The sequence below is a fragment of the Gouania willdenowi genome, chromosome 12 (genome assembly GCF_900634775.1).
Source record: "Gouania willdenowi chromosome 12, fGouWil2.1, whole genome shotgun sequence".
Taxonomy (NCBI): domain Eukaryota; kingdom Metazoa; phylum Chordata; class Actinopteri; order Blenniiformes; family Gobiesocidae; genus Gouania; species Gouania willdenowi.
This window is the reverse complement of record NC_041055.1, coordinates 9540709-9565268: the sequence shown is the minus strand read 5'-3', so window position 1 is coordinate 9565268 and position 24560 is coordinate 9540709. Positions and strand designations below refer to the sequence as shown.

At 37.1% G+C, this 24560-nt stretch overlaps 3 protein-coding genes across 5 annotated transcripts in view; all 3 read left to right on the top strand.

Moving 5' to 3' along the window:
- Positions 1-1341, top strand: part of wdr91 (WD repeat domain 91) — a 49716-nt gene extending 48375 nt beyond the window's left edge. For all 3 annotated transcript variants that reach the window (XM_028462112.1, XM_028462113.1, XM_028462111.1), the window contains one exon: positions 1012-1341. In XM_028462112.1, coding sequence (XP_028317913.1) covers positions 1012-1176 — 165 coding nt within the window. In that variant the 3' untranslated portion in view covers positions 1177-1341. The remainder of the gene's footprint in view (positions 1-1011) is intronic.
- A 1257-nt stretch (positions 1342-2598) lies between these two features.
- LOC114473828 (nuclear localization sequence-binding protein-like) lies at positions 2599-5444 on the top strand. Its single transcript, XM_028463650.1, has 2 exons — positions 2599-3415; positions 4397-5444. The coding sequence occupies exons 1-2, from the start codon at positions 2879-2881 to the stop codon at positions 4550-4552; spliced, it is 693 nt and encodes a 230-aa protein (XP_028319451.1). The 5' UTR covers positions 2599-2878; the 3' UTR covers positions 4553-5444.
- A 5197-nt stretch (positions 5445-10641) lies between these two features.
- Positions 10642-15313, top strand: thap1 (THAP domain containing, apoptosis associated protein 1). The gene is given in 4 exon segments (XM_028463020.1): positions 10642-10765; positions 12173-12365; positions 13896-14227; positions 14229-15313. Coding segments are annotated over 4 exon segments (642 nt in total). The 5' UTR covers positions 10642-10694; the 3' UTR covers positions 14275-15313.
- Positions 15314-24560: the final 9247 nt, after the last annotated feature.

The following is a 24560-nucleotide window of genomic DNA, read 5'->3' as shown; positions in this document are numbered from 1 at the left end:
TCCAAATTAAATTAGCATTAGGAATTATGTGTTTACAACATCAGGTTAAAGAGGATTTGATTTTTATTCTGCTTTAAAGAGGAATTAAAGCTCCCATGTAAACATGGTCATTGGCAGATACCAATGGGTAAATGGGGCCCATTACCCCGTACGTGTCACGGTGGCGCCATGGGGTCCAATTTTTAAAATGACTGCTCCTCCGTTAGTTCTCGTTAGATTGGAATGCAGTTTGGTATGAATACTTTATTATTGAATATGATGAGATGCTTGGAGCCCTCTTTTTGAAATGGGGCCCAGGGGCCTACCTCCCATTTCCGGTAATTGCCAAATTTATGGGAACATAGTCATGTGATATATCGTTTCAAAGGTAATTCAACATAGATTACGATTATGCCTCACACAATTTCATTAGGGGCCCGGGGGCCCGCCCCCCTTTTTTCTTTTTTTTTTTTTTTTTTAGCAATTTCCATTAAAGTTGTTTTCTCATTTATTTGTGAGTCATATTGCAACAGTTGGTGGTACCCAATCATTGACACATACCAATATATGAATGGGGCCCATTACTCCGTACGTGCCACGGGGGCGCCAGGGTTCCCATTTTTTTACTCTATGAAACCGAGTCATTTGACTGAATCCTCGGGAACGTGGTACGTGCTTTTCGGCGCGGAGACGTTTCGTGGGCCCGGCCGCAGTTCATCCGAACTTGTTTATTCAATTTTCATCATTTCATACATCAATAATAGTATATACATACACAAGACTGATATAGACATGCATACTTCCACAAAATCATTGATGACAATATGCAATGTTAGTTTTGAATCTTTTTTTTAAATTTAAAACAAAAAACAAAAAGAAAAGAAAAATAAGGCAAGAAAACAACGTTTAAGTTTTTGGGTACACTTGCAACCAAACCTCAGAACTTTCTAGAATAAGACCTTTTTTCCATAGTTTTTTCATTTCTTAGCATTTCATTGTAATTGACTTTTTTTTTTTTTACTTTGTGTCCAGTTGACCAATAGAGAGACTGCTTTGGAGAGAGTGATGGCACTGGGCGGGCACAAAGCTCCAGTGGTGACGGTTGATTGGTGCTCTGCTGTGGACTGTGGAACCTGCCTCACTGCTTCCATGGACGGGAAAATCAAACTAAGCACGCTGTTGGCACAGAAGTCCTGAATGATGACCTGGGAGGTCAAAGGTCACAGGATGGAGATTAGGTCCTATATGTTCCTCTATAGCAGTTACTGATAGAGATTAGTTCAGGATTGGATACATGTGCTTTATCATGTGACTTGTTAAATTCCAATGAAATGACTATTAAAATCTTTCTGACAAGTGACAGTGAACAGCTGGTTTCTTACAGATGTTTGGGGAAATAAAGCCTTTTTTCTTTTTCTTTTTTTTTTTTTTTTGCTGCTTTGCAAATGGAATTTACTAATTTACTGAAGTTATATCTAAATCAGTGTTTCTCAAACTTTTACGGCCCAAACACCCCCTTTCTCTTATTTCAGAATCCAAGTACTGAAATTAGAAATTTTGTCTGACTACATTTTTTTTTTTAGAATATTATGAAAAAGCATAATGATGGAATTAATTTATGATTATTATGATTTTTAAGAATCAAATTTTTTAAACAAGTGGAATGAAACAGCATTTAGTGCCTCCTGAATAGACATTTATATCTTTTTATATATATAATTTCCCATTTTCATGTTCTAATCAAGATCATTTCCATCATCTTAATGATTATAATTTTTAACTAAAATATAAACGATACAAAACCTCGTTAAGAATATAAACAATATTGCATACTCTTACTAAGAACATAAACTGTTGTGGATTATTGTGAGAATTGGAACAGTGCTTATTTTGCTTCAAACTGATGACTACACAGAACATGTATGTTTTATATCCTCACTAATTATTAGGCTATAAAGAAGGATTACAATTTACAGTGATTCACAGCTACTGTACAGCTACTGTACCTTTTTGGCTTATTTTCCCCACACGTAATATTAATTTTCATTAGTGAGGATGTGTAGCATCGTCACTATTGTTTTTTGTGTACTTTATTATTATTATTACAAAACAGATATCTGTCCGATTACTCGTTCTCAGAATTTTGTCTATCATAGGTTGTGTTGTGCTCAGCATCCTTTCAGAATAAAAGATGTGAAAGTTGCAGATGGCCCCTTCAAAATAAAAGCTGCCTATGTGAAGGTTTTCTTTCCCACCTCTATCCTCCTCACTTGCACTTTCTTCGGGAAATTCAAATAATTTAGTTTAAAAAATTTTCATGCTACAAAATATTTTGTTTTTGTGAGTGTATTAATTCTGCATAGATCTTTAGCAGTGACAAATTGAATTAGCTTGTGTATAAAATGCATTATACCAATAATTTGACCTTGCCTAATTAATTTACTGGTAAATTGCGGTATATATATAGATAGATATTTGGAGATATGTTGAATTTACTGATAGTATTTAAGCACGTTAACAGCTGTAGTGTCTGGCGTCATACTCTTCCTTTGACAGAAGGTGGCGGTAGTGTCCACATCTGTTGGTTACACACCGGAAATAAAGTGAAACGAGGTAGTGACAGCAGAGCCAGTCACAACAATAACACGCACCTCGCTCCAACCAGTGGCTATCTACTTTATGGGCCTTTATATGCTATCATTTTTGCTTTATGCGAACAGATTCTTTGACATTCCACCACGGAGGTGAAGTGGGGTGCTGTGTTGTGTACTTTAGTCCGCATGGCTAACTTGCTTCAGTGGTTTTGAGGTGCAGAAGAAGCAGAGAGCTAGCTCTGCTGTTAGCCCGCTGCTATCCGCTGCTGCTGCTTCTGCTCTCTGGTTCACACTCGGCAGCAAACATGGAGAGTCTTTACAAGCGCAAGATGTTCGCCTCCATGAGGAAGACCAAGGTGGCCAAAAAGCGCCAAATCGGCCTTCCCGCCTCCATCCTGGACGACAGTGACGAAGGCTCCTTCTCCTCCTCCTCTTCCTCCTCTGGGTCTCAGTCCGACTACCACAGCTCCTCTGAGGAGGACAGTGAGCAGGAAGCCCGGGTGGGGAGCGAGTCCGCGGGCACGTCCAGTGACGACAGCCGCTCCGTGACCCGGACCAAGCGCTCCTTCCTCCGGGGACAGGACAGCTCCTCGTCGTCCAGCGCCGGTGGAGAGGAAGAAGAGGAGGAAGAGGAGGACCGAGGTCAACCGAAGAGGATGGTGCCTTCTCGGAAGAGGAGTAGGCTTCAGCGGCAGGACGAGTCTGACTCTGACCAGGTGGAGGAGAAGCGGAGGGAGGAGGAGGAGAAGGTGAAGAGGAGGCAGAGACACAACAAGCTGCTGGCGCTGTCCCGGAGGATGAAGGCCCGGGTCCCGAACCGGAGGAGGATCCGCCCCAAACAGGTACGCGAGCTCATCCCAGACCACTACATATTATGGTTATAATCCCACTTTGTTTCACAAAACTACACATTCAACTCATGGTGCAGCACCTTCATCATCCAGCTCTTCTTTGGGTCTTCGTTCTTCATAGAGTCCAGGTTGAACTTTTATGATGTTGGTGACCCCCGCTTTCCTCTAATAAACATATTTATTTACATATTTTTATCTCCATATTTGGGGTTATTCACTATAAAATTCTTTTCTACGTCACTTTCACTGTGAAAATGTCACAGACACATTTATTAACAAACAGCTGCACAATATTTTCCACTTTGAGGCTTTATTTCCTCCTATAAGGGAAATCAGCCACTCCTAAAACAAGTATTTTGATACAAAATATGATATAGAAATATATCTATCGTTATATGTGATATTGTAATTTTCTATATCACCAAAATCGACATATCTTGAATCTCAATATATCGCCCAGTCCTATCTGGATCCCTATCAAAATGTAATGGAATCTTCCAAAAACCCATTCTGAACCTTTTCTGACCCGTGTAGTGACACCTGTGGAGGATTTTATATTGAATTAATTGTAGATTGGAATTTTTAGTCATGAAAAACATGTTTTTACATATTTGGGTCCAGAAGTCAGAATTAGGAGTGATCGACAGATCTGTTTGCTTTTTATTGATGGTGTGAAGGTTGTTTGGTCTGCCTGGGATATTAGTTTGTATAATAACTAGAGTGGTTTAATTTTTGTGACTAGTATTGATCTATGAGGCCTACACTCTGTTTATCTAATATTAAAAAAAAATAAAGTAATCTCCAGCAGCTTTAAATATTTTTGAACCGATTATGACAATAAGATAAGAATAAGACAATATGAAGGTTGTTTTTGATGTTGATAATAAACATTCATGATTTATAATTTTTGGAGGAAAACATGAGACATCTGTAAGACCACATCTGTTTTTTTATTTATTTGTTTATTTTCAGGGAGCGAGTGACGAAGAGAAGTCCAAAGAAGCTCAGAAAGGAGCCTGTGATGACAACAAAGATGGAGGAGACGTGGAGTCCAAGGAAGAAGCTGCTGGAGATGAAGAGGTTAAGAAGGACTTAGGAAAGGAGGATGAGGAAGAGGAGAAGAAGTAGACGTCCGCGCTAACGGAGAGCAGGTGTGAGAACACAGAGGACTTCAGAGGAATCAGGAGCTGTACCTGGTTTTCATCTTACAGCACTGACACCATTGTACAATTATGGCATCCAGAATTAGCTTTGGTCCCATTTCTGCAGCTCCATATGCAACAAGCTGTGATGCACTTTGTATCCTGAACCCTGCAGAACACCAGCAACCTCCATCTAAAGGTTCTGGCACTGGCAGGATTTAGTTAGTCTGGCTCCCTAAATCCTGATTTCCGCTTTCTTTTTCTTATGATAAAGAAATTATTCATTTTAGCCGCTTGTGGTCATAATGCTTTGGCTTATTAACATGTTAATATTGTGGACAGTGGGAAAAGTAGCCAATGGGAGCTCTCATGATGTGTTGGTTCTTCTTCCCACAATCCCTCACAGCAGTGCGGGCACCACACTGTGTGTGTGTGTATGTGTGTGTGCGGTACACACTCAAAAAACAATGTACATGATGATTGTATTCACTTAGTATTTCATGTTTCAAAGGTGTCTTTAAACACCAGAACACAGTTCCAGTTATAAAGCTTATTTTCTGTGGCTCATTTCACGGGCCACATGTGGCATGTGAAATGTCTTTTTTGCGGCCCCCAAAGCAAATCCCCAAAAATTGTAATTCAAGAAGTTGGAAGGATATGAAGCCCAACATAATATACAAAGTACACAAAAAATACACAAAATTACTCATAAAACATAAAATGACAACAAAGAGGGACACAATAACTACTTAAACAGACAAAATTCAGAAAACAATAACAAAAATACAGAAAGAGACCCCAAAAATGCACAAATCAAGAAAAATGCACAAAATTACAATACCACAATAAATAAAAGAAACACAAAAAATGACTAAAATCTGACGAAACATTGAAACCAAAAATACATTAATGGTCTGATTGGTCATTATTCTAAATGCTGACATGACTGTTGATGATCATGTGGCCCTCAAATCCTATACAATCACATTTTTGTGGCCCGAGCTGTGATACTTACCCATCCCTGGTCTAATGTGTTGCTCCTCAAGTGTTCAATAATTGTTGGTTTTCCGGCTGTGACTTCCTGTGGGATTACTATAGTTTAAACCAGTTTACCAACCACATGTTTTACTTTGTTGACCAGATAATGAACACAGCATAATGAAGCCTTTGTAACTCACAAATCATTCAGCTCAGCAGAACGGGTTCTTTATATTTCCCCGTGGCATTGCTTTCGTGGTTTTGTGATTATATTTTCTGATTTATCTCTAACATGAAAGTTATTTTAGACTGATTTAAAATAACCAAAGTTTGAATTTCCTCCCACTTACCAAAAAACATGCCTTAGTTTAATTGGAGGCCACGTAGTGAGTAAAGTGTGTTTGTCCCAGTGTGAGTTCTGCTGTGGACTGAGATTGAATGTACATAGATTAAACAAAGAAAGAAGGATTTAACTTTTTTTTTAAATGTCATATCTAAGTCGTTATATTTCAATCTATTCATGTTTCATTGGTTTAGACTTGTACACACAGTTATGTATTTAATATAAGTTGAAAAATCACCCTAAATTCAAAGTTTGTTTGAAAACACAGTTTTATTTATATAATATTCAAACCAAATCTTTGTTAATCATAGTATAATTATGTTTAATAGTTTGTGCTTTGACCACGTTACATTTTCACTTCGGTCTGACGTTGCCATTAGAAAAAGGTCTCATCTCGCCACCTTCAGTGAAAGTGTTTTATAGTCCTGAAATGACACTAAACTTGACAAAGCTCTCTGTACCTTCATTTCTATGGAAAGCCGTTAAAGCATTATTTTGATATCAATCATAAATAAGATCTACCAGTGCTGAAATTTAGGGCACATGTACTCAATTTTGGTTTAAACTGATTTTCTCCATCAAAATTGGCCCTAATCCGCTTCCGAAGGTGCAGATAATATTCATTATTGTGAGGCAGATATTAGTGCACCATGCTCAACCAATCAGTGTTTTATTTTGAAACACCTTCCTGTAGGCTGTTGAACACTCGTTCAGGGCCCTCGGTGTACGAGAAGCACTCTCTCCTTCGGAGGTGTTAAGTCCATCCAGGAAACATGTGACGCAACACGGACGTCATGTGATCCACAGTAGAGGATTTGCACCCTCAACTAATTGCACCCCCTCCTCTTTTTCTACATTGCTCCCCAACACAGGTTGCTTACTCTCTCCAGAGGTCAACTACGACTCCCAGAAGGCATTGCTGTGGGGAAACGCCCACTTGTCCAGCGTGTCATTGAATTGTATCAAACTGCAGTGTTTGTAAATAATAATAAAAAAACTGGTTGAACTTCAGCTCCAGAAGCTTAAAGGTAGCTTAGTATTTTCCTGCTTTTGACTTTGATCATCAAAGACGTGTGCTTGGATTTACAGTGTGACTGCCTGATTGGACCGCCGTTAATGTACAAACATTGTGGGTCAAATTGTTTATTTTCTTGCACTTTTTTTAAAAAAAAAAGTTCTGCTTCTGTTGCTTTGTTTTTGATCTGAAGCTTTTTGCGTCAGCGGTGACTTTGATTATTACAGGATTGTTACCACTTTAAAGTGGCTTTAACATGTAAATAATCTGTTTTCTTTGTTTTGTTTTTTTTTTGCTTAGTTGTCCTAATGTTACTCTTTGGATATCCAATTATGCACATGAGCTTGTTCTTTAAAGAGATCCCTCTGGGAAGGCTGACTTGCAAGTTGCATTATTGAACTGAATTGTAAAGTAAATGTAAACATTCATGTTTTTTAAACGTTATAATCTCCACACTCTAAGTATGGACTTCTGGCATTTGTGCAAACAATATTCAAAGCCTGGTTTTGTTTGAGTGACTCCAATGTTATTAGTTTCTTACAGCAAGAACACGACTGAGTTCGGTTTTTGTGTTTGACGTGAGGAAAAGTGCCTGCTGGAAAAAAGAGGAAACTTCACATTCAGAAAGCCTGTGAACTTGGTCATTGGCTATAAATAATCTCCCAGGTATTTGTCAATGTGTTGACCACGATCAGAGCTTTGAGATTGGACCAGGACGCCCAACAGGAGTTGAAGTCCCACGAGGTCATTACTGGGACTATCTTTTGGATCTACAGGATCTTACAGGTTTTGCTCTTGAATGAATCAGATCAGTATTGGGCCTGACTTTTCCATGATCTCAGTCGACTGTGAAGATCAGGATACCTTATGAATGTGATGTACAAAGGGAATAATGCAGTGAATTCCTTCACTAATGTTAGGGGAAACCCAGCTAAACCCTTTTAAGGACTTTTGTATTTTGACTTTCTTACCTGTTAATGTATCAACATGTAAATGAACTGTTTCCTCTTGTCTTTTATCCTGTTTCTGTGATAAATGAACAACAGTTGACCCAGTTTGGATTGTAAGGAAGCAGATTAGGGCCAATTTTGATGGTGAAAATAATCTTGGGCCAATCAAGAATATAGTCAAAACGTAAAAGATTAAAGTAAACATTTTGAAAATAAACTCAAATTTCAATATCGTGATAAAAGTCAAAAGTTTGCTAATAAAGTCAAATCTACAGAAGTGGACTAGGGCCAATTCACTATATACGACAACAATCTCCATTAAAACTGGTCCTAATCTGTTTCTGTAGCTCCTCAATAGCCACAGGTGGACTGAAGCTCCACCTCTTCCAAACTTCAGATTACGCCTTGTTTGAGTTAAAAAAAAAAAAAAAAAAAGAAGGAATTCCTTTGTCATTAAACCTAAATTTGAATTATCGTTTAACGCATTTATCATTATACAGCATTTTGCAGACGGCCACAATCTGCTTTTTGTTGTCATATGGTCAGGGCTCGTCAGCTTCTGTAGATTTGACTTCATTAGCACTCTTTGACTTTTATCATGATATTGTATTTTGAGTTCATTTTCAAAATTTTGAAAACTTTAATCCAGAAATTTTTCTTGATGTGCCCAATATTATTGTCTCTATCAAAATTGGCCCCAATCCTCTTCCGTAGAATTTGTAGTAGGGTTGCAAAATTCTGGGAATTTTCAAAGTTGGAAACTTTCTATGGGAATTTACAAAATTGAAGGTTCATCCTTAACAGGGAAGTTAAATGTGTTTTAGCATCTTGACTTCAAAAAAAACCCGGTTTGATGCACGTATACCGGTACTTTAGATTCACTGCTATCCCTCAGTCACATACACGTGGCACACTGAATACTACTGCAGGGGTATTGAGGCCACGCCTCCTGCATGCACTGTGCACTCCTCCATCAGGAAGAGGCCATGGCCTGAAACACAACGTTTTTGTTGAGTGTTTGATTTATTAAATAAAGGGGTCAGACATGATGAGCAATATTTTACTCAGCATTGATGTATTTTTTGTAAAATAATAGATTTTTCTCATGTAGCTTAAATTTAAAAAAATCTATTCCCATTATTAACCATACAGTAGGTCAAAATGTATAGACACCCTCATTTATTACAAATTACTGCAATGAAATTCATAATCCGGATCCGACACAAATTTAACTCAGTGGAGTAATTGACTTTGACATATCAAAGTCAAATTTCATAAAGATTAGTCAATTACAAACCAATGATGAGAAATACAGATTTTTTGGTTTTTCAAACTGATCCAGAATCAATATTAATCTGGAACCCCTAAATATTTTAAGGGACTCTTCCATCTATTTTTGGTTGAAATCTTGACAAAATCAATTTAGTACTTTTGCTATTAGACGAACAAACAAATAAATGAATGCTGGTGAAAATGTGACCTTCATGCTGCACTGTTTGTTCTTGGAGAGCAGTTATTGGTATGAGTGCTGCTGGTTTTGCCACTTAGATTTTTACTGGTAAACATATTGACGTTTAAGATCTTGTTACTTCTTGCAAGTTCTAAAAAAAAAACAACAACATGCTGACGATACCTATAGTACTAATACTAATAGTTGTCATGTTCTACTTATACATAAATATGTTGAAATGTTATGGTTTTATTTTGTATTATTTAGCATGGATGCTAATATTTTCATTTGATGACATTCTTCCATCTATATTTTTTCATTGGTTGCAGGAGGATAAGATACACTTATTTAAAATCACTCCCAATTTCAAATAAACAATTCCCGTGAAAAGTTTCTCATCTTTGAATGTTCACAAAATGTAAGTTCCTGTGGAAATTTAGTGGAAATTTCCCGCCGCTTTGCAACCCATTTTCAGAAGTCAGAGCTGTTGGCGATGCAGGGTTTCGGGTCAGCGATGAATGAGGTTAGACATTTGATTAGTAGTTTAATAAGCAAGACTTGTAATGTGATTTTATGAAACAGTTTTGTGTTGCATGTGTCGGATGATATCAACCAGTTAAACCAGACAATGCAAACTCATTAACAACCTTTGCATCCGCTTCATTTTAATATATCAAATGTGTGTGATCATGTTGGCATCTTTGGAATTGATTGTAGGACTGAGTGTACATACTAATGTCATATAACAACATTAATCAACTGCAGCCATTCAAATGCAAACAGTTTTTTTTTTTTTTTTTTTTGCTTTGAGAACAAGTTAATAAAGAATTTGTCTTCGCTCCTCCTTCCAAACCCTTAATGTTGCAAAGGTCTGCACACATACTGTGGTGGTTACATATCAGCTGCTTTTGCTGTTGTCTAGATACTCCAGAGAACAAACTATTGTGTTTAAAACTCCACAATAAAGTTTCATTTTGAACAAAAGATTTAAAATAATGTGCAAACTTGTTGCCTTAAGAAAAACTAATTTATGTTGACTTAGATCATTTATATTTGATTAACTTATATGTTAAATAGAAGAAGAAGAAAAAACAAGAACGATTTCGGCAATTAAGAAAGTAGTTTTATTCTCTGTTTGGATTTAAAATAGTTAAATGGAATTGGCTCAGTAAATGTCTACTAAAGAGTGGGCTGATGCTTTTACAGTACAGTGGAAATAAGACGTATTATAGATGCGGAATTTGTCTCCCCCTAATGGACATTTCAATATGACGCTGCAAAAGTAATCAGCCAATCCGAGGTGAGGATGTGGGTCATGTGACTAACTCTTCCGCCATGTTTGTTGCTGGCAGTGAAGTCTTTGTGAAGGTGAGGAAGGATCTCTCAGGCATCATGGTCCAGACCTGCTCAGCCTACGGCTGTAAAAACCGCTACCACAAGGACAAAGATGTGTCATTCCACAAGTAAGTCCTCTTTAAAGTCTTTGTGTGTGTCCGCAATGTCTGTGTTGCACGAACCTCTTCATGTTTATGGTTCTTTTAAACTGAGAAGTAAACCCCTGTGTATTCGGTTTGTAGTTGTTACTCATTAAATCTGAAGATAAATGTTTTTTGAACGAACTGAATCACCAAATAAAGAAACATTGCACAAACTTTTTTCATTAGCTTTCCTCCTGAGTGAATGGAAAAAATTACGATGGAGATAATTCAGGTTATTTACTCATTTTTATATCACCGAATATACCCAAACATTGCAGAGCAAGTCTTTTTTTCCCCCCTAGTATAATGTATTTTAATTTTTCACATTTTAACAACACTATCATAGGAAAGTCTCCACAGACTTAACAAAATTGAGAAATGTAAAAAATGCTAAATCAAAACACACTTGTAACATTGATAAAAACTGAACTGAAAGTAAACAAAAACTAAAGATACAATTTTAACAGCAGGTTTAGAGAACACAAACATTACATTACTTTTTTTTTTTTTTTTTTTTTTTTTTTTTTTTTTTTTTTTTTTAAAGGACGTGGCTATTCCTACGAAGCACCCCTCATTGGCCAGCTTAGGTGACGTGATTGGTGCACCACGTGACTTAAAGTTCCGTCAGTTTTATTTTAGCTCATATTTATTTTTAGCTACCCCGCTAACCCTTGTATTTTAGCACTACAACTAACCCAGGAAATACCCTAAAATGTAATTTTTTTTTTTTTGTATATGTACTTTGTTTTTCAAATTACTCATTTAGAAAATGTGGAAACGTAGTTTTTAATTTTTTACATAGGCATTTTAGGGCCACTTTGAGGATTTTTTGTTATATTGCAACTTAAGAATAAAGTCATAATGTTATGAGAATAAACTTTTGTAATATTATAAGGAAAACACTTATAATATTACAGGAATAAACACTTTTTTCATTATCAGAAAAAAATTATTAAAATATTACGAGATTAAAGTTCTAATTAATTCATCTAAGTCCCTGTGGTTCCTCCTAGACACATTTTCTTGCATATTCTTTTCAAAGTTGTGATACTGATTATAATGTGGTGCAGATGGGCCAAAAGATGAAGTATTTCTTATTTGTAAAACTTTTACTGAAGTTCAACTTAACAATGCTCCACAGATCTCACGCTCTGTGGATCTGTATCTGAAAAATATGACTTTATTCTCATCTTCTTGTTGTAATACACTTGTTAATAATAAAGTAGCCAAAATTGAGTGGGCAAATGTTAACGTTGCATCGAAGTTCGCATTTCACTGTGATTTAATGTTGTTGTGTCTTTACAGTTGTTAATGTTTTAGTTTTAAGTATTATTTCATTATTTTCCTTTCAATCAATGTTCTTTTCTCACTTTGTTCTTTTCCTCCCTCCAGGTTTCCTCTGGCTCGCCCTGATGTCTGTGATAAGTGGGTGTCTGCTATGAGGAGGAACAACTTCAAACCCACCAAGTACAGCAACATCTGCTCGCAGCATTTCACCACAGACTGCTTCAAACGTGAGTGCAACAACCGCGTGCTGAAGGAGAGCGCCGTGCCGTCGCTCTTCACCTTTAATCTCAGCATAAAGGTGAGCTGCACACATTGAAGTTATGCTGTGCGATATGAAGATATATATTGTAGTGCGATATAAAAACGTCTACGGTATGATATAACCCCAACGGACCCGCCGGCGGGGGTGTCGCCAGCTTTGGCTACTCTCACGGGTCTCAATGTTGTAAAGAATGAATGAAATCACACATTCTATATCTCTCTGTAATCCTAAGAAACTGAGCTAAAAGTGTAGCCAACCCACATGCAGAACAAAAGACCACAGCACACATCAGGCCATCATATTCAAAGAGATATACAAACTCCATCTTTTTCAGTCCTTCACAAAATAAACACAGAGCTCTGTCTTACCTTTGTTGTGTTTGGTCAAAAGTTGCTCCAATGTGCATAAAACTCCATATTTTGATAAATCCAAATTGTGTAGTCAGATAAACTCCGCCATTTCACATACCCAGGCATTTCACAGTCGAAAATCCATCCAATGAGCACACAGCACTTGTGCGTAAAATGGCCAGTCTCTCCTTCATCCAGTTCTGAATGGCCAAGGCTAAAACTCACTCCTATATTATTTGATATCACCCATTTCTACAGGCTCTCAGCTTTCCAATGCTGTGTCAATCATTCTGATTGGTCAAAGCATTGCTGAATAAAAGCCATGCATAATGCCACCTGAACTTTTTTGTACAAAAGCATGTGTATCTTTGGCCTAATGTTTATTATTATCACCAAATTTGCTGCAGTTGATGTCCATACATTAGTTCAATGATTTCTGCCTTTATAGCCTTCGATAATGATAATTGACTTCATATTTGATGTAAATTTGTAGTCAAACATGAGCGTTAAGTGTTTAGTTTAGTGCAACAAAGATGCAAAAAATGTATATACTATGGTATGCGGAGGTGAAATGCTGCCTTTTTCGGCCAGATTGGGTCCCCCGGAGCGACCGGAATCATCAATTAGTTTGATTACAAACTGTGTCACTACAGCCAATATGACTGCTCCAAGTAAAATAGCTGCAAAAGTGTTGGACAAATAGAAGTGTTAATTCATCTCCTGCTTCTCTAGAAGGACTTTTTAAAGAATACAGAATAACCTAACAAAACCTCTACTATTACATATGATCTTATCGAGCTTGCAACTAAAATTCACTACAGGCACGGTTCAAAACTAAAGCAGTGACCATTATTGTTGGTTTGTGCACTCCCTGGTGGAATTTCCACATACAAATGTACAAATCAGAACACGTGACGACAGTATGTGGAGCAAAAGTCACAAATATTCCTTCATTTAGAAGATTCCTAAAGGAGAAGCAGCATTTATTTTGCGATATTTTTTTTTAAAAGTTCATTTTTATATATAATAAAATATATAATGAATATCAATTTTCCATTCATTTCATGTCAGGATATATATATAGTTATCAGGATATAAATCTACCTATATTGTGATATAACATTTTCTCCATATCGCACAGCACTACATTGAACAAACAGGCTGGACTTAAACGCTGATACTGACGCTGCTGCTGTGATTTCTGTCGCATTTCGAGTCTCTGGAGGACTGCTTCCCCTCAGACATCCACTTCCCGCTGCCTCTGCCTCTGACCTCCGACCCTGTAGCGGAGGAGCCCGACACATGCAGCGACACACAAGCCGTCTGCTGCGACCACAACTACACGGCAGAAGACTCGCCTCAGCAGAAGAAACGCCTCGAACAGCTGGAAGAGCAGCTGCAGCGTGTGAGGAAGAAGCTGAAAACGATGCAGCAGAAGTGTCGGAGGCAGGAGCGGCAGCTGAAGAGGCTGAAGGCAGGGGGTGAGACGAACAGAGGACGACGAAAGGCAGAACAAGGCGAGGGGGCTTACATCATCCTACCCAGACACGTATCACACAATCAAAGCCACCGAGTCATACTTTAATACAATCTAACCTGAAATATTTCCCCTCTGGTTGAGTTACGATGCATGTTTAACCTTGACTTAAGCCAACTATAGTGGTTTAACCTTGACTTAAGCCAACTATAGTGGTTTAACCTTGACTTAAGCCAACTATAGTGGTTTAACCTGGACTTAAGCCAACTATAGTGGTTTAACCTTGACTTAAGCCAACTATAGTACTTTAACCTTAACTTAAGCAAACTATAGTGGTTTAACCTTGACTTAAGACAACTATAGTGGTTTAACTTTGACTTAAGACAACTGTATTGGTTTAACAATGACTTAAAACAACTATAGTGGTTTAACAATGACTTAAGACAACTATAGTGGTTTAACCATGACTTATGACAACTATATTGGTTTAACCATGACTTAAGACAACTATAGTGGTTTAACAATGACTTAAGACAACTATAGTGGTTTAACCTTGACTTAAGACAACTATAGTGGTTTAACCTTGACTTAAGACAACTATAGTGGTTTAACCATGACTTAAGACAACTATAGTGGTTTAACCTTGACTTAAGACACCTATAGTGGTTTAACCTTGACTTAAGACAACTATAGTGGTTTAACAATGACTTAAGACAACTATAGTGGTTTAACCTTGACTTAAGACAACTATATTGGTTTAACCATGACTTAAGACAACTATAGTGGTTTAACCATGACTTTAGACAACTATAGTGGTTTAACAATGACTTAAGACAACTATAGTGGTTTAACCTTGACTTAAGACAACTATAGTGGTTTAACCATGACTTAAGACAACTATAGTGGTTTAACCTTGATTTAAGACAACTATTGTGGTTTAACCTTGATTTAAGACAACTATTGTGGTTTAACCATGACTTAAGACAACTATAGTGGTTTAACCTTGACTTAAGACAACTATAGTGGTTTAACCTTGACATAAGCCAACTATAGTGGTTTAACCTTGGTGGTGGTTTAAGCCAACTATTTGTTGTCGTATTGTAAATTTATTTTTCATTTTGTATGCTTTTCTCTTATTGTGTTTTTTTTTTGTTTTTGTGGAGTAATTTTCATGTAATTTTATTTACTTTTCCGTCATTTTTTGTTTTGTTTTCTGTTTTGTGTGTTTTAAGTCATTCTGTGAGTCATTTTTGTAAATATTTGTTGTAGTTTTGTGGTTTTTGGTTGTTGTGTTGTAAATGGCTTCCTTTTTGTATATTTATTTTATTATTTTGTGTTTTTTTGTTGTATTATTATTCATTTTGTACATTGTCTCGTGTATTTTCCTGCAATTTTGTGTTTGTTTTTTTTAATGTCATTTTGTGCATCTACTGATGCCGCTCAAAATGAGCAAGAGCCGCATGTGGCCCCCGAGCTGCCAGTTGCCCATGTCTGACTTAAGCAATAAAAGTTGCTCCCTTTTATGCAGAGGTTTTTTTCTCTTATTTTATTTAATAACACATGTCTTAAAGCAGAAAAACACAACAATGGACACATCTTTTATTAAAATGTAGATTTTATTTTTGACTTTTTTTATTTTATTTTTTATAACCACTCCCTGACTAGTCTGCTGCTCTAGATCTACACTCAACAAACTGCTGCATAGTGTGTGTGTCCTCACAATTTTCTATCAGAACCAGCAGTGTCTACAGCTTAAGATGGTGTAAATATGTTATCTGTTTTGTTTTTTTTAAATATTTGAGGCGTGGCTTTTCTGACACTTTATTTCAGAGATCAAACTAAAGCATTAAATGTTTCTGATGATGACCTCCTTAACTAATGCTGACAGCTCATTGGACCTCGACAAACTCCTAATACAAAAAAAAAAGTTTTTGTCAGCTCTCGTGGGACTGTATCAGTGTAAACACACATGTAACAATTGATGCAAAACTTTCAGGAAGTCTGAGCTGTCTGGGTTTGGAGGAGGAACAGGAAATCAGCAGAACCAAAATAATAAATATTGTTTTATCTTCTGTTAAAAACAAAAAATAAATGTGGAAATCTTGTATAATAGTGTTTTTCTTTTCTTTATTGACAGGGTTAACTCACACAAAACATAAGAAAACATTCAATTGGATTGTATCTATGTAATCTATGGCCGTTATTTCTTTTTACTACAGCAGTGTTTCTCAAATGGGGGTACGATGGCATTACTTAAGAGAGTTGAAATTTAACAAATGAAAACTTTTTAAATTGGGGGTTTTATGATGTTTATTTTTACTTTATTGAATTTATTGATTATTTAAAAGGGACAATGCCCATTAATAAACAGACGGGCTGTAAATGAGCCAGATTTGGTGTCCCTGGTAAGAAGGCAACCTACAATGTAAAAGGTATTAAAATACAGAGAGAAGGCAACATAGCAAAAGAGAACAAGTATGACAAATAACAATTAACAAAACAGTAAATCCATACTTAACACAAGAGAAACAATGTACAAAAATCTAATTAAAATCAAAGGCTGTCAGTGTGAACATAATTGGTAGGCAAGAAGCCATGTTTTTAGCTGCCGAGAAAAGGAGGTGTATGTGCCGAGTTGCCTGATGTGGTCTGGTATTTGATTCCATTCCTGTGAAGCCTTGACCAAAAAAGCACAGCGACGAAATTAACTTTTCCTCAAAGGAACAACACAGTCTTCTTTAAAATGATGAGCATAATAATGATGATGAAAATGATCTTGATTAGAACATGAACTAAAATACAAGGGTCAGTCTTGGTCTCACATCAGGGGGGGAGATGACCGGAAACGATGATAAATATAGTTGTAAATCTGTTCATGAGGCACTAAACACTGTTTCATTCCATTCATTTACAAATTGGATTTTTAAAAGAAATATGTTATCACTTATTCATTTCATCATTATGCTCTATTGTTGTTTTTCCACAGAATTCTGAGAAAAATGTAGTCAGATATAAGGGGCTACTTGAGCCAAAACAGTTTGAGAACCACTGGACTTGAGCATTGACTCTTCACAGAAATTAGTGGTTTAATTCCTGACCAGCAGGGGGCGCTACCAAGCTGAATATCAGTGTTCAGAACACTGGCTCTGTTACCAAGACTTTTCATTACAGTCAGTATGTAATTATCTTTGGTAACAGGGGAAAGATGACAATGAGTACCTTTAGTGTCCATCTCTAAAAACTAAAGACCAAGTCCCAAACCTTGGAATTCTGATTGACTCAGATCTGACATTCAGCAGTTGGATTAAATTAAATCAATCACAAAAACAGCTTCTACCACCTAAAGAACATCTCCAGAGTGACAGGTTTAATGACTCAGAAAGATCAGAAGAAGCTGGTCCATGCTTTGATCTCCAGCAGACTGGACTATTGTGATGGTCTTCTGACAGGAACCATGATAATGTGGTGCAGATGGACCAAAAGATAAATTATTTATTTTTTGTAAAACCTTTACTGAAGTCCAACTTTACAAAGATCTCACGCTCTGTGGATCTGCACCTGAACATCTTCAGAATGAAATCATGGGTGTTTTTCTATGAAAATTAGAACTTTATTCTCACAAAATTGTGGAAATTGTGACTTCTTGCAATATAATATATAGCATTTTAGTGTGATTTATTGTTGTTCTTAGTCTCTTTACAGTTTTCATTGTTTTTAAAGTAATATGCATTTTTGTTGTATATATTATTTTATTATTTTCCTTTCAATCAAAGTGAGGCACTGATTGGCCGTCATTTATCAACCGTTCTTACGTTCAGATCTGGGCGTACAACGTGCGTTAGACTTGGACCAAATTAACACAAGCTTTGGTATTTATCACATCTGATGTGATCGTAAGCTACAATCAGATCTCACGTCTGGTCTGACCTCGTGTACGCAAACCTGAGTGTGTGAATCAGCAAAATCTGGAAATAAAGGATTAAAAAAGCCTCAGCTGTCATTTAAGCATAAGCAGACACACATTCAGAACAGATTGAAACAGATTATTAAAACAAAATAACATGGATTTAAAAAAGCCAGTGTTATTACTGATATCTGCACTTTTTAGGTTTTCCTTCAATAGATCCGCTGACCCACCCTGCAACCAACTCCCCCAGATCACAGGAGCGTTGCTTCAGCTGTGTTGGAACGCTGTTGTATACCACAGAGGAAGTGTGTGATGTTATTTTAACCTGTTTGGCACAAAATTGCATTGGTGAAGGTGTTATTTTATTGAAAGTGTCTATTTGTACGGTTGCCATACGGACAACCCCCAGTGCTATTGTTACGTTTACCGAAGTACACGTACGTAGCGTCTTAGGGTTTACCCTATAATGCAACAATTTTTAGGGTTAAGGTTAGGATTAGGTTTACGGTTAGGTTTAGTCTTTGTCACGTGACCTAAACTGGCCAATAATAAAATGTCGGTATATTGATACAACAACCATACGGATAGCCACTGCCTATTTTTTGGGATCTCTGCTGTGAAGTTGTACGCAGCGCGCACAGGGGGGCAGACGTCTCCTATGAGTGCCTTTATACGGTGGCCGACAGGAGCAAATGCACAGCAAACAACAAAACGCTGCAAACACAGGAATGCTGCAAAACCAAACCAAACCAAAGTCCACTTTTCACACTGTCAAAAAGCACATCTTTGTTTTGGTCCCCCTCAGATGTGAGGATTTCCTTTCTTTTCTTGCCAGTGTTTGTTTGACCTCAGTGGGCGGGGCCTCCACACTAGGAAGATTTAAGGGCGTAACATGGTAATGGCGATCGAAGCATCAAATCCTGCCAAAAGATCTGGTTCAGAACGCTGCAGCTCGGGTCTTAACCAGAACAAAGAGGTCAGAGCACATTACTCCAGTTTTAAAGTCTTTCCACTGGCTCCCAGTCAGCCTCAGAATAGACTTTAAAGTTCTGCTGCTGGTGTATAAATCTGTGAATGGGTTTGGTCCAGAATACATCAGTGAGATGTTAGTCAGGTATGAACCCAGCTGGTCTCTCAGATCTATGGACACAGGTCAGATAGTGGAGCCCAGAGCTCACAGTAAACATGGTGATGCTGCTTTTAGTTGTTATGCTGCAAAGAAGTGGAACAAACTGCAAGTCAGCATCACATGTGAACATTTTAAAATCCAAGTTAAAGGCTCTTATTTTTCTCGACTGTGTATGACTGAGAGGGAGATTTTTAATCATATTACTGTTGATTTAATGTTTTACTGCTGATTTTAAAGGCTTTTACTGCTAATTTTGATGTTCTTATTGATTTTTAAACTGTTAAATGTTTTCTGTTCCACTTTTAAATCATGTAAAGCACATGTAATTGCCTTGTGTATGAACTATACAAAAAATGTGCCTTGCCTTACGTGTAACTTTAAACATGAATAAAAACAAAAAGACAATGGAGGGCAGTGTTTCCCACTCCTCTGGGCACAGAGAAAGAGATCAGACTGTAGTCTGCAGTTCCTACTTTGAGGCTTTACAGCAGATGAATAAATAGTTTTAGTTTCATGACTAAACAACACATTACGCACATGGATATGTAGATTAAGTCAACGTGTATGATAAATATAATACACTAATCAGTTTAGAATATTTATGTTTGCATAGTATTGTGTTGTTACTTTCTCATTTGTTTACACTTTATCATTTGTGTTTACATTTTTTCAAAAGACACATTTATCCCAGTTTTCTGTCTTTTATTTAAGCCATTTTTCTTATTTACTGGCAGTTGCAGAACTTTTGTTCTGTTGTGTATAAAAGTGTTTGCTTAAGGAGAAAAAAAGGATTGTGATTCTGAATAAAAGTGTTTGAAAACATAATGTTGGACAACAATTCACTGTAATTTCTAAGCAGGCAGCAGTTTGTGGGAGATTTCTCAAACCAAATCTCAGTGAGACAGTCAGCTCAATGAGAAGATAAAAGCTATTTTTAATGAAAAAAAATATTGTTGAAATAATGTAGGAAAATAAGTAGATCAGTGGAGAAATGTCAACATTTAATCATTGTTTCATTTCTTTTTTTTTTTTTTTTTTTTTTTTTTTTTTTTACAGCACATCACTGCTCCTGTGCTGTCTTCATGGGGATGAGGATTTTCAGATGCATGTAAGTCAAAATGAGAGAATTTTTTATTTTTATTTTTTGGCTTACCACCGTCACCGTCACCCACCCTGTCGCTCCTCCCTAAAGTGGGAGCTGGATGGTACATCAAGAAATTCACTCATATTCTGTACTTCCACCAAACAATTATAACATAAAAACTGTATAACATAGTGCTGGACTTCCGTCCCATCCTCTAACACAGAGGTAGCAAACTAACACATAATAATGCCAAAAAAACCCTACTGTAGCCTATAAGTAAAGGCTAGTCACATTTCCCCCTTTTTTTGAGTGAGATCTACAAAGATTAAAAAAAAAAAAGAAAAAAAAAAAGGTTTTACTTATCGATTAAGGGTGTACGAAAAAATCTATTCGCCAATATATTGAGATATTTCACGGCGCGATCTTCATATCAATCCAAAAAATGTCCAAATCAATTTTTTGTAATCTTGTTTTTTAACAGAAAAAAGCATTTGATTGTGCTACCTCACTCCTCAGTGCTTGGAAGTTGATTGTACTTTATGTTCATAAAACATACTGGGGACCTTTCTAGATGTATGTGGTTACTTTTTAAAATAATTTAAGAACTTAATAGAATCTGTTGTAGAAGTTAAACTTTTTTGAAAACTGTAATTTGACAGATAAACACCAGTTGTGATATTGGTACTTGAATTACAGTTAGTTACCATTTACCTGTTCTCGCAAATTAATTTTTTTAATATAAATTGTATTTCATCCCATTTTGTACTTGTAAAGGTGAAATGTGTATTATTGATATTGTGATGTGTCGTGATGTATATTGTGTAGTGTAGGGATAGATATATTGTATGGTGACATACAAATCGTGAATTAGATCGTCGGATTCATGGCAATGCACACCTACACATGTTAAACTAATTCTATTATTGACAAACATTGCTAATTTTGTGTGGAAATCCTGTTTTGCTGCAATCTGCTTTTCAGTTGTGGGATTTTGTTTCGTATTGAGATTGCTGCTCTGACTAAAACGATGCACACGTTAGCAACAGCAGCTACTATTGTTCATTTTTACAATCCTCTCTGGGCTGAATACGATCTGTGGATTCGTAGCAATCACTGCTGCAGCTTGTGTCTGAGGCTGTTTCATTCTGTAGGAGTGAACAATGCTCTGACTCCCTCTGAGACACCCTGGGTCAGACTAACCCTGGATGGTTAATGTCCTGCTCTAACGGGGGCCATACAAAAACCATCAGTGTGTTTCTCCTCCACTGTCTTTGCTCTTAAAATGTATTTGGAACCAACCAAATCTCTTTCTTGGTCCCATGTTATCTGCTTTGTGTATAATTTGCCTTTGGGGAGTCTGGCTGTTATATCTTAGTTCCAACCTAAGGTGAGCGGAACAATGCAAGCCTGAATATGATCCATGTGGACATGTTTGGTCAGCACCTCGTCCCCCCAGCACCGTATAAAGGTCGTTCTGTCCGAGCAGCGATGCTGCTCAGGCTAAAGTCTGACTGCTCACATTAAACAACACCTGGGAGAGCCCGGGCTCCCAGCATGCACTGCTGCAGACACAATCACCAGCACCCAGAGGCCATGCTTGGTTTGCTGTGTTTCTTTATCGAAAGAAAACAAACTAAAATTCATACCGTTTTCATACCATTTTTCATTCATACAATTTTTTTCTCTCCTTATTTTTAAATGCTGAAAGGCATTGGCTCAGAAGCTGTCTTATTTTCTTAAAAGCTTGTGTCAAGGGTTGAATGTCAGGTTTATGGAGCCTCCAGTGTTCTTTTTACACTTTCCATTTTTTTTTGACTTGAAGTTCTGTTCCTGTACAAAAAAAAAAAAAAACTAGAGCAGTGCCCATAGGAAGTATGTATTGCTATAGAAAAGTGGGAGGTTAAGTAGGTTTTTCATAGATGGTTTACATGGGAGCTTTAATTCCTCTTTAATTCAGAATAAAAGTTAAATCATCTTTAAACACTCAATTCCTAATGCAAATTTATTTCTGAATTACACACACACACGCACGCACGCACACCCACACACCCACACACACACACACAAACACATTATTATTATTATTACTCACCTTAATTACAAACGTTGCTCACTGAAGACACCTGCTGGTCAATATTTATGGGGTATTTTTTTTAGGGTTTTAGGCCATTACCATGTTACCATGACTACCTGTCAACATTGAGCTGTTATAACTACCATGACCATCTGTCAACATTGAGCTGTTCTAACTTATCCTGAGTTACAATGACTACTAGTCAACATTGAACTGTTCTAACTTATCCTGATTTACCATGACTACCTGTAACATTGAGCTGTTCTAACTTATCCTGATGTAGTTACGATGACTACATGACAACATTGAGCTGTTCTGCAGAGCTTCATTTAAGACAATTTTATGAAATAATTCTCAATTCTTATCATTGTAGTCCAAACAAATCTGACCTTGCCCACCCTTGAACCAAGCAGCAGCCATGTTGAAAGTCTCAGGTCAATCTGAGCCTGATTCGCAGAGATATTTGAGACACAGTCACGCAGACAGAGATTCCTTGCTTTATAGATAGATAGTGACCTTGCCATTAAAACAGCAGGACCAGCACTGCCACCAAGCAGTGTCAGTAGAATGGTGAGCATGTGTATGGAAGTGCATCGAGTCCAGAGATTTGTCCTGAAACCCAAATGTCAGTTTCATACTGAACGTCCTGATGCTCGGATGGTTCGAGCTGCTCGACTATAGATTAGATTTTGTTTGGCCCCGAAGTTATTTCTCTAAAAATTGTAATTCAAAAAGTTCAAATAAAGTGGAAACAACAACAAAATAAAAACAAAAACATACAAAATGGCTTTAAAAACTTTACGTAAAAAATTACTACATAAAAATACAGCAAATATTAACAAAAACACACAAAATTAGTTCAAAAACCACAATATAAATGATTACAAAAATAAAAAAAGACTCCAAAAACAAACTCAATGACAAGGAAAACATCAAAATACATCAAAATACACAAAATGATCACAAAAACCAGAGGTGAAAGTAATCGATTACAAGTACTTACATTACTATAATTGAGTTGCTTTGATGGGTACTGGTACTTTTTTGAGTATATTTTTAAATTAGTAATTTTACATTTTAAAACTTTTTTATTTCTGTGAATTTTCTTATCTTAATTTTCTTAGTGAATCCGCCCCATAAACCTTTATTTGTTGTGTCCTGTGTTAATGCTCAGACTGGTCATTATTCTAAATGCTGACATTAATGCACATAATGAGGCTTTCAGATCATGTAATCACATTTCTGTGGCCCCCACTGTGATAAAAGTTGACCCCCTCTGCCATGGAAGATGACAACATGATTTAGCATGGAAGTGAAAGACCAGTTAACACACAGGTACGATTTAAGTTACACACAACACGAGGGGCCGTCCATGCACAAGGAAGCGGAGCAACATTTCTGCCTCAGTCAGTGTTTCATTAAAAAATTAGCCGTCTATTCTAAAAGGCGGGAAATGATTTCAAATAAAAATGCAGCAGGAAAGTTATTGTGACTGAATGTGGAGCTTTCCTGCAGCACTGGGGATGATAAATGTCTGTATTACATGAACGTATCAGAACCACGATGCAGATTAAAGCATGTTTAGTGATATAATCAGGGGGAAAAAGATGAAGCCTTATAGTTGCTCATTTCTTGCTACTAGATTAGACACTGCTCCTAATAAGCCTGTTAAAAGAAATGTGAAACACATGGATAGATGTCCATGTCAATCATATCTTAGAATGTGTGGGTGTGTGTACATTTGAGCACATGATGTCTGTCTTCCTGTCGGATCGTTCTCATCGGCTGCTGATAAATGGATTTCGTCCCCTGACCCAGATAGAAACTGCACAGCTTCAACGTTTCCTTCTCCTCCGTCAGGGCTCATTGCATCCAGCCTGGAGCTGAGCAGCAGACGCAGAGATAAATGGAGGTTAGCCGATGATGATAATTACAATGATGTGCATGTAAATATAAATATAAACACTGCTGTAAAGCTCAAATCTGCCCTGCAGCGCTTATCAGATCTATAACACTGTCTGATCTCACTGCCAATATTGTGTTTGTTGCTTTCTGGAAATGGGCCTCGAGGGGAGAACGGAGCGGGGGAGGAAGGGTGCACGTGCACCTACGAGAGCCGAGATAATGACTGCAGACAAACTGAGAAATAAGTACAAAAATTAGAGTAATGACAGGAGAAGGCTTTAGGCTCAAGATGTTTGATGCTCACC

Excerpts from the sequence above, each read along its gene's own strand:
- LOC114473828 (XM_028463650.1), top strand. The coding sequence starts at position 2,879 with ATGGAGAGTCTTTACAAGCGCAAGATGTTCGCCTCCATGAGGAAGACC. Across the intron at positions 3,416-4,396 it reads GGAGGATCCGCCCCAAACAG|GGAGCGAGTGACGAAGAGAA; the intron begins GTACGCGAGCTC and ends GTTTATTTTCAG.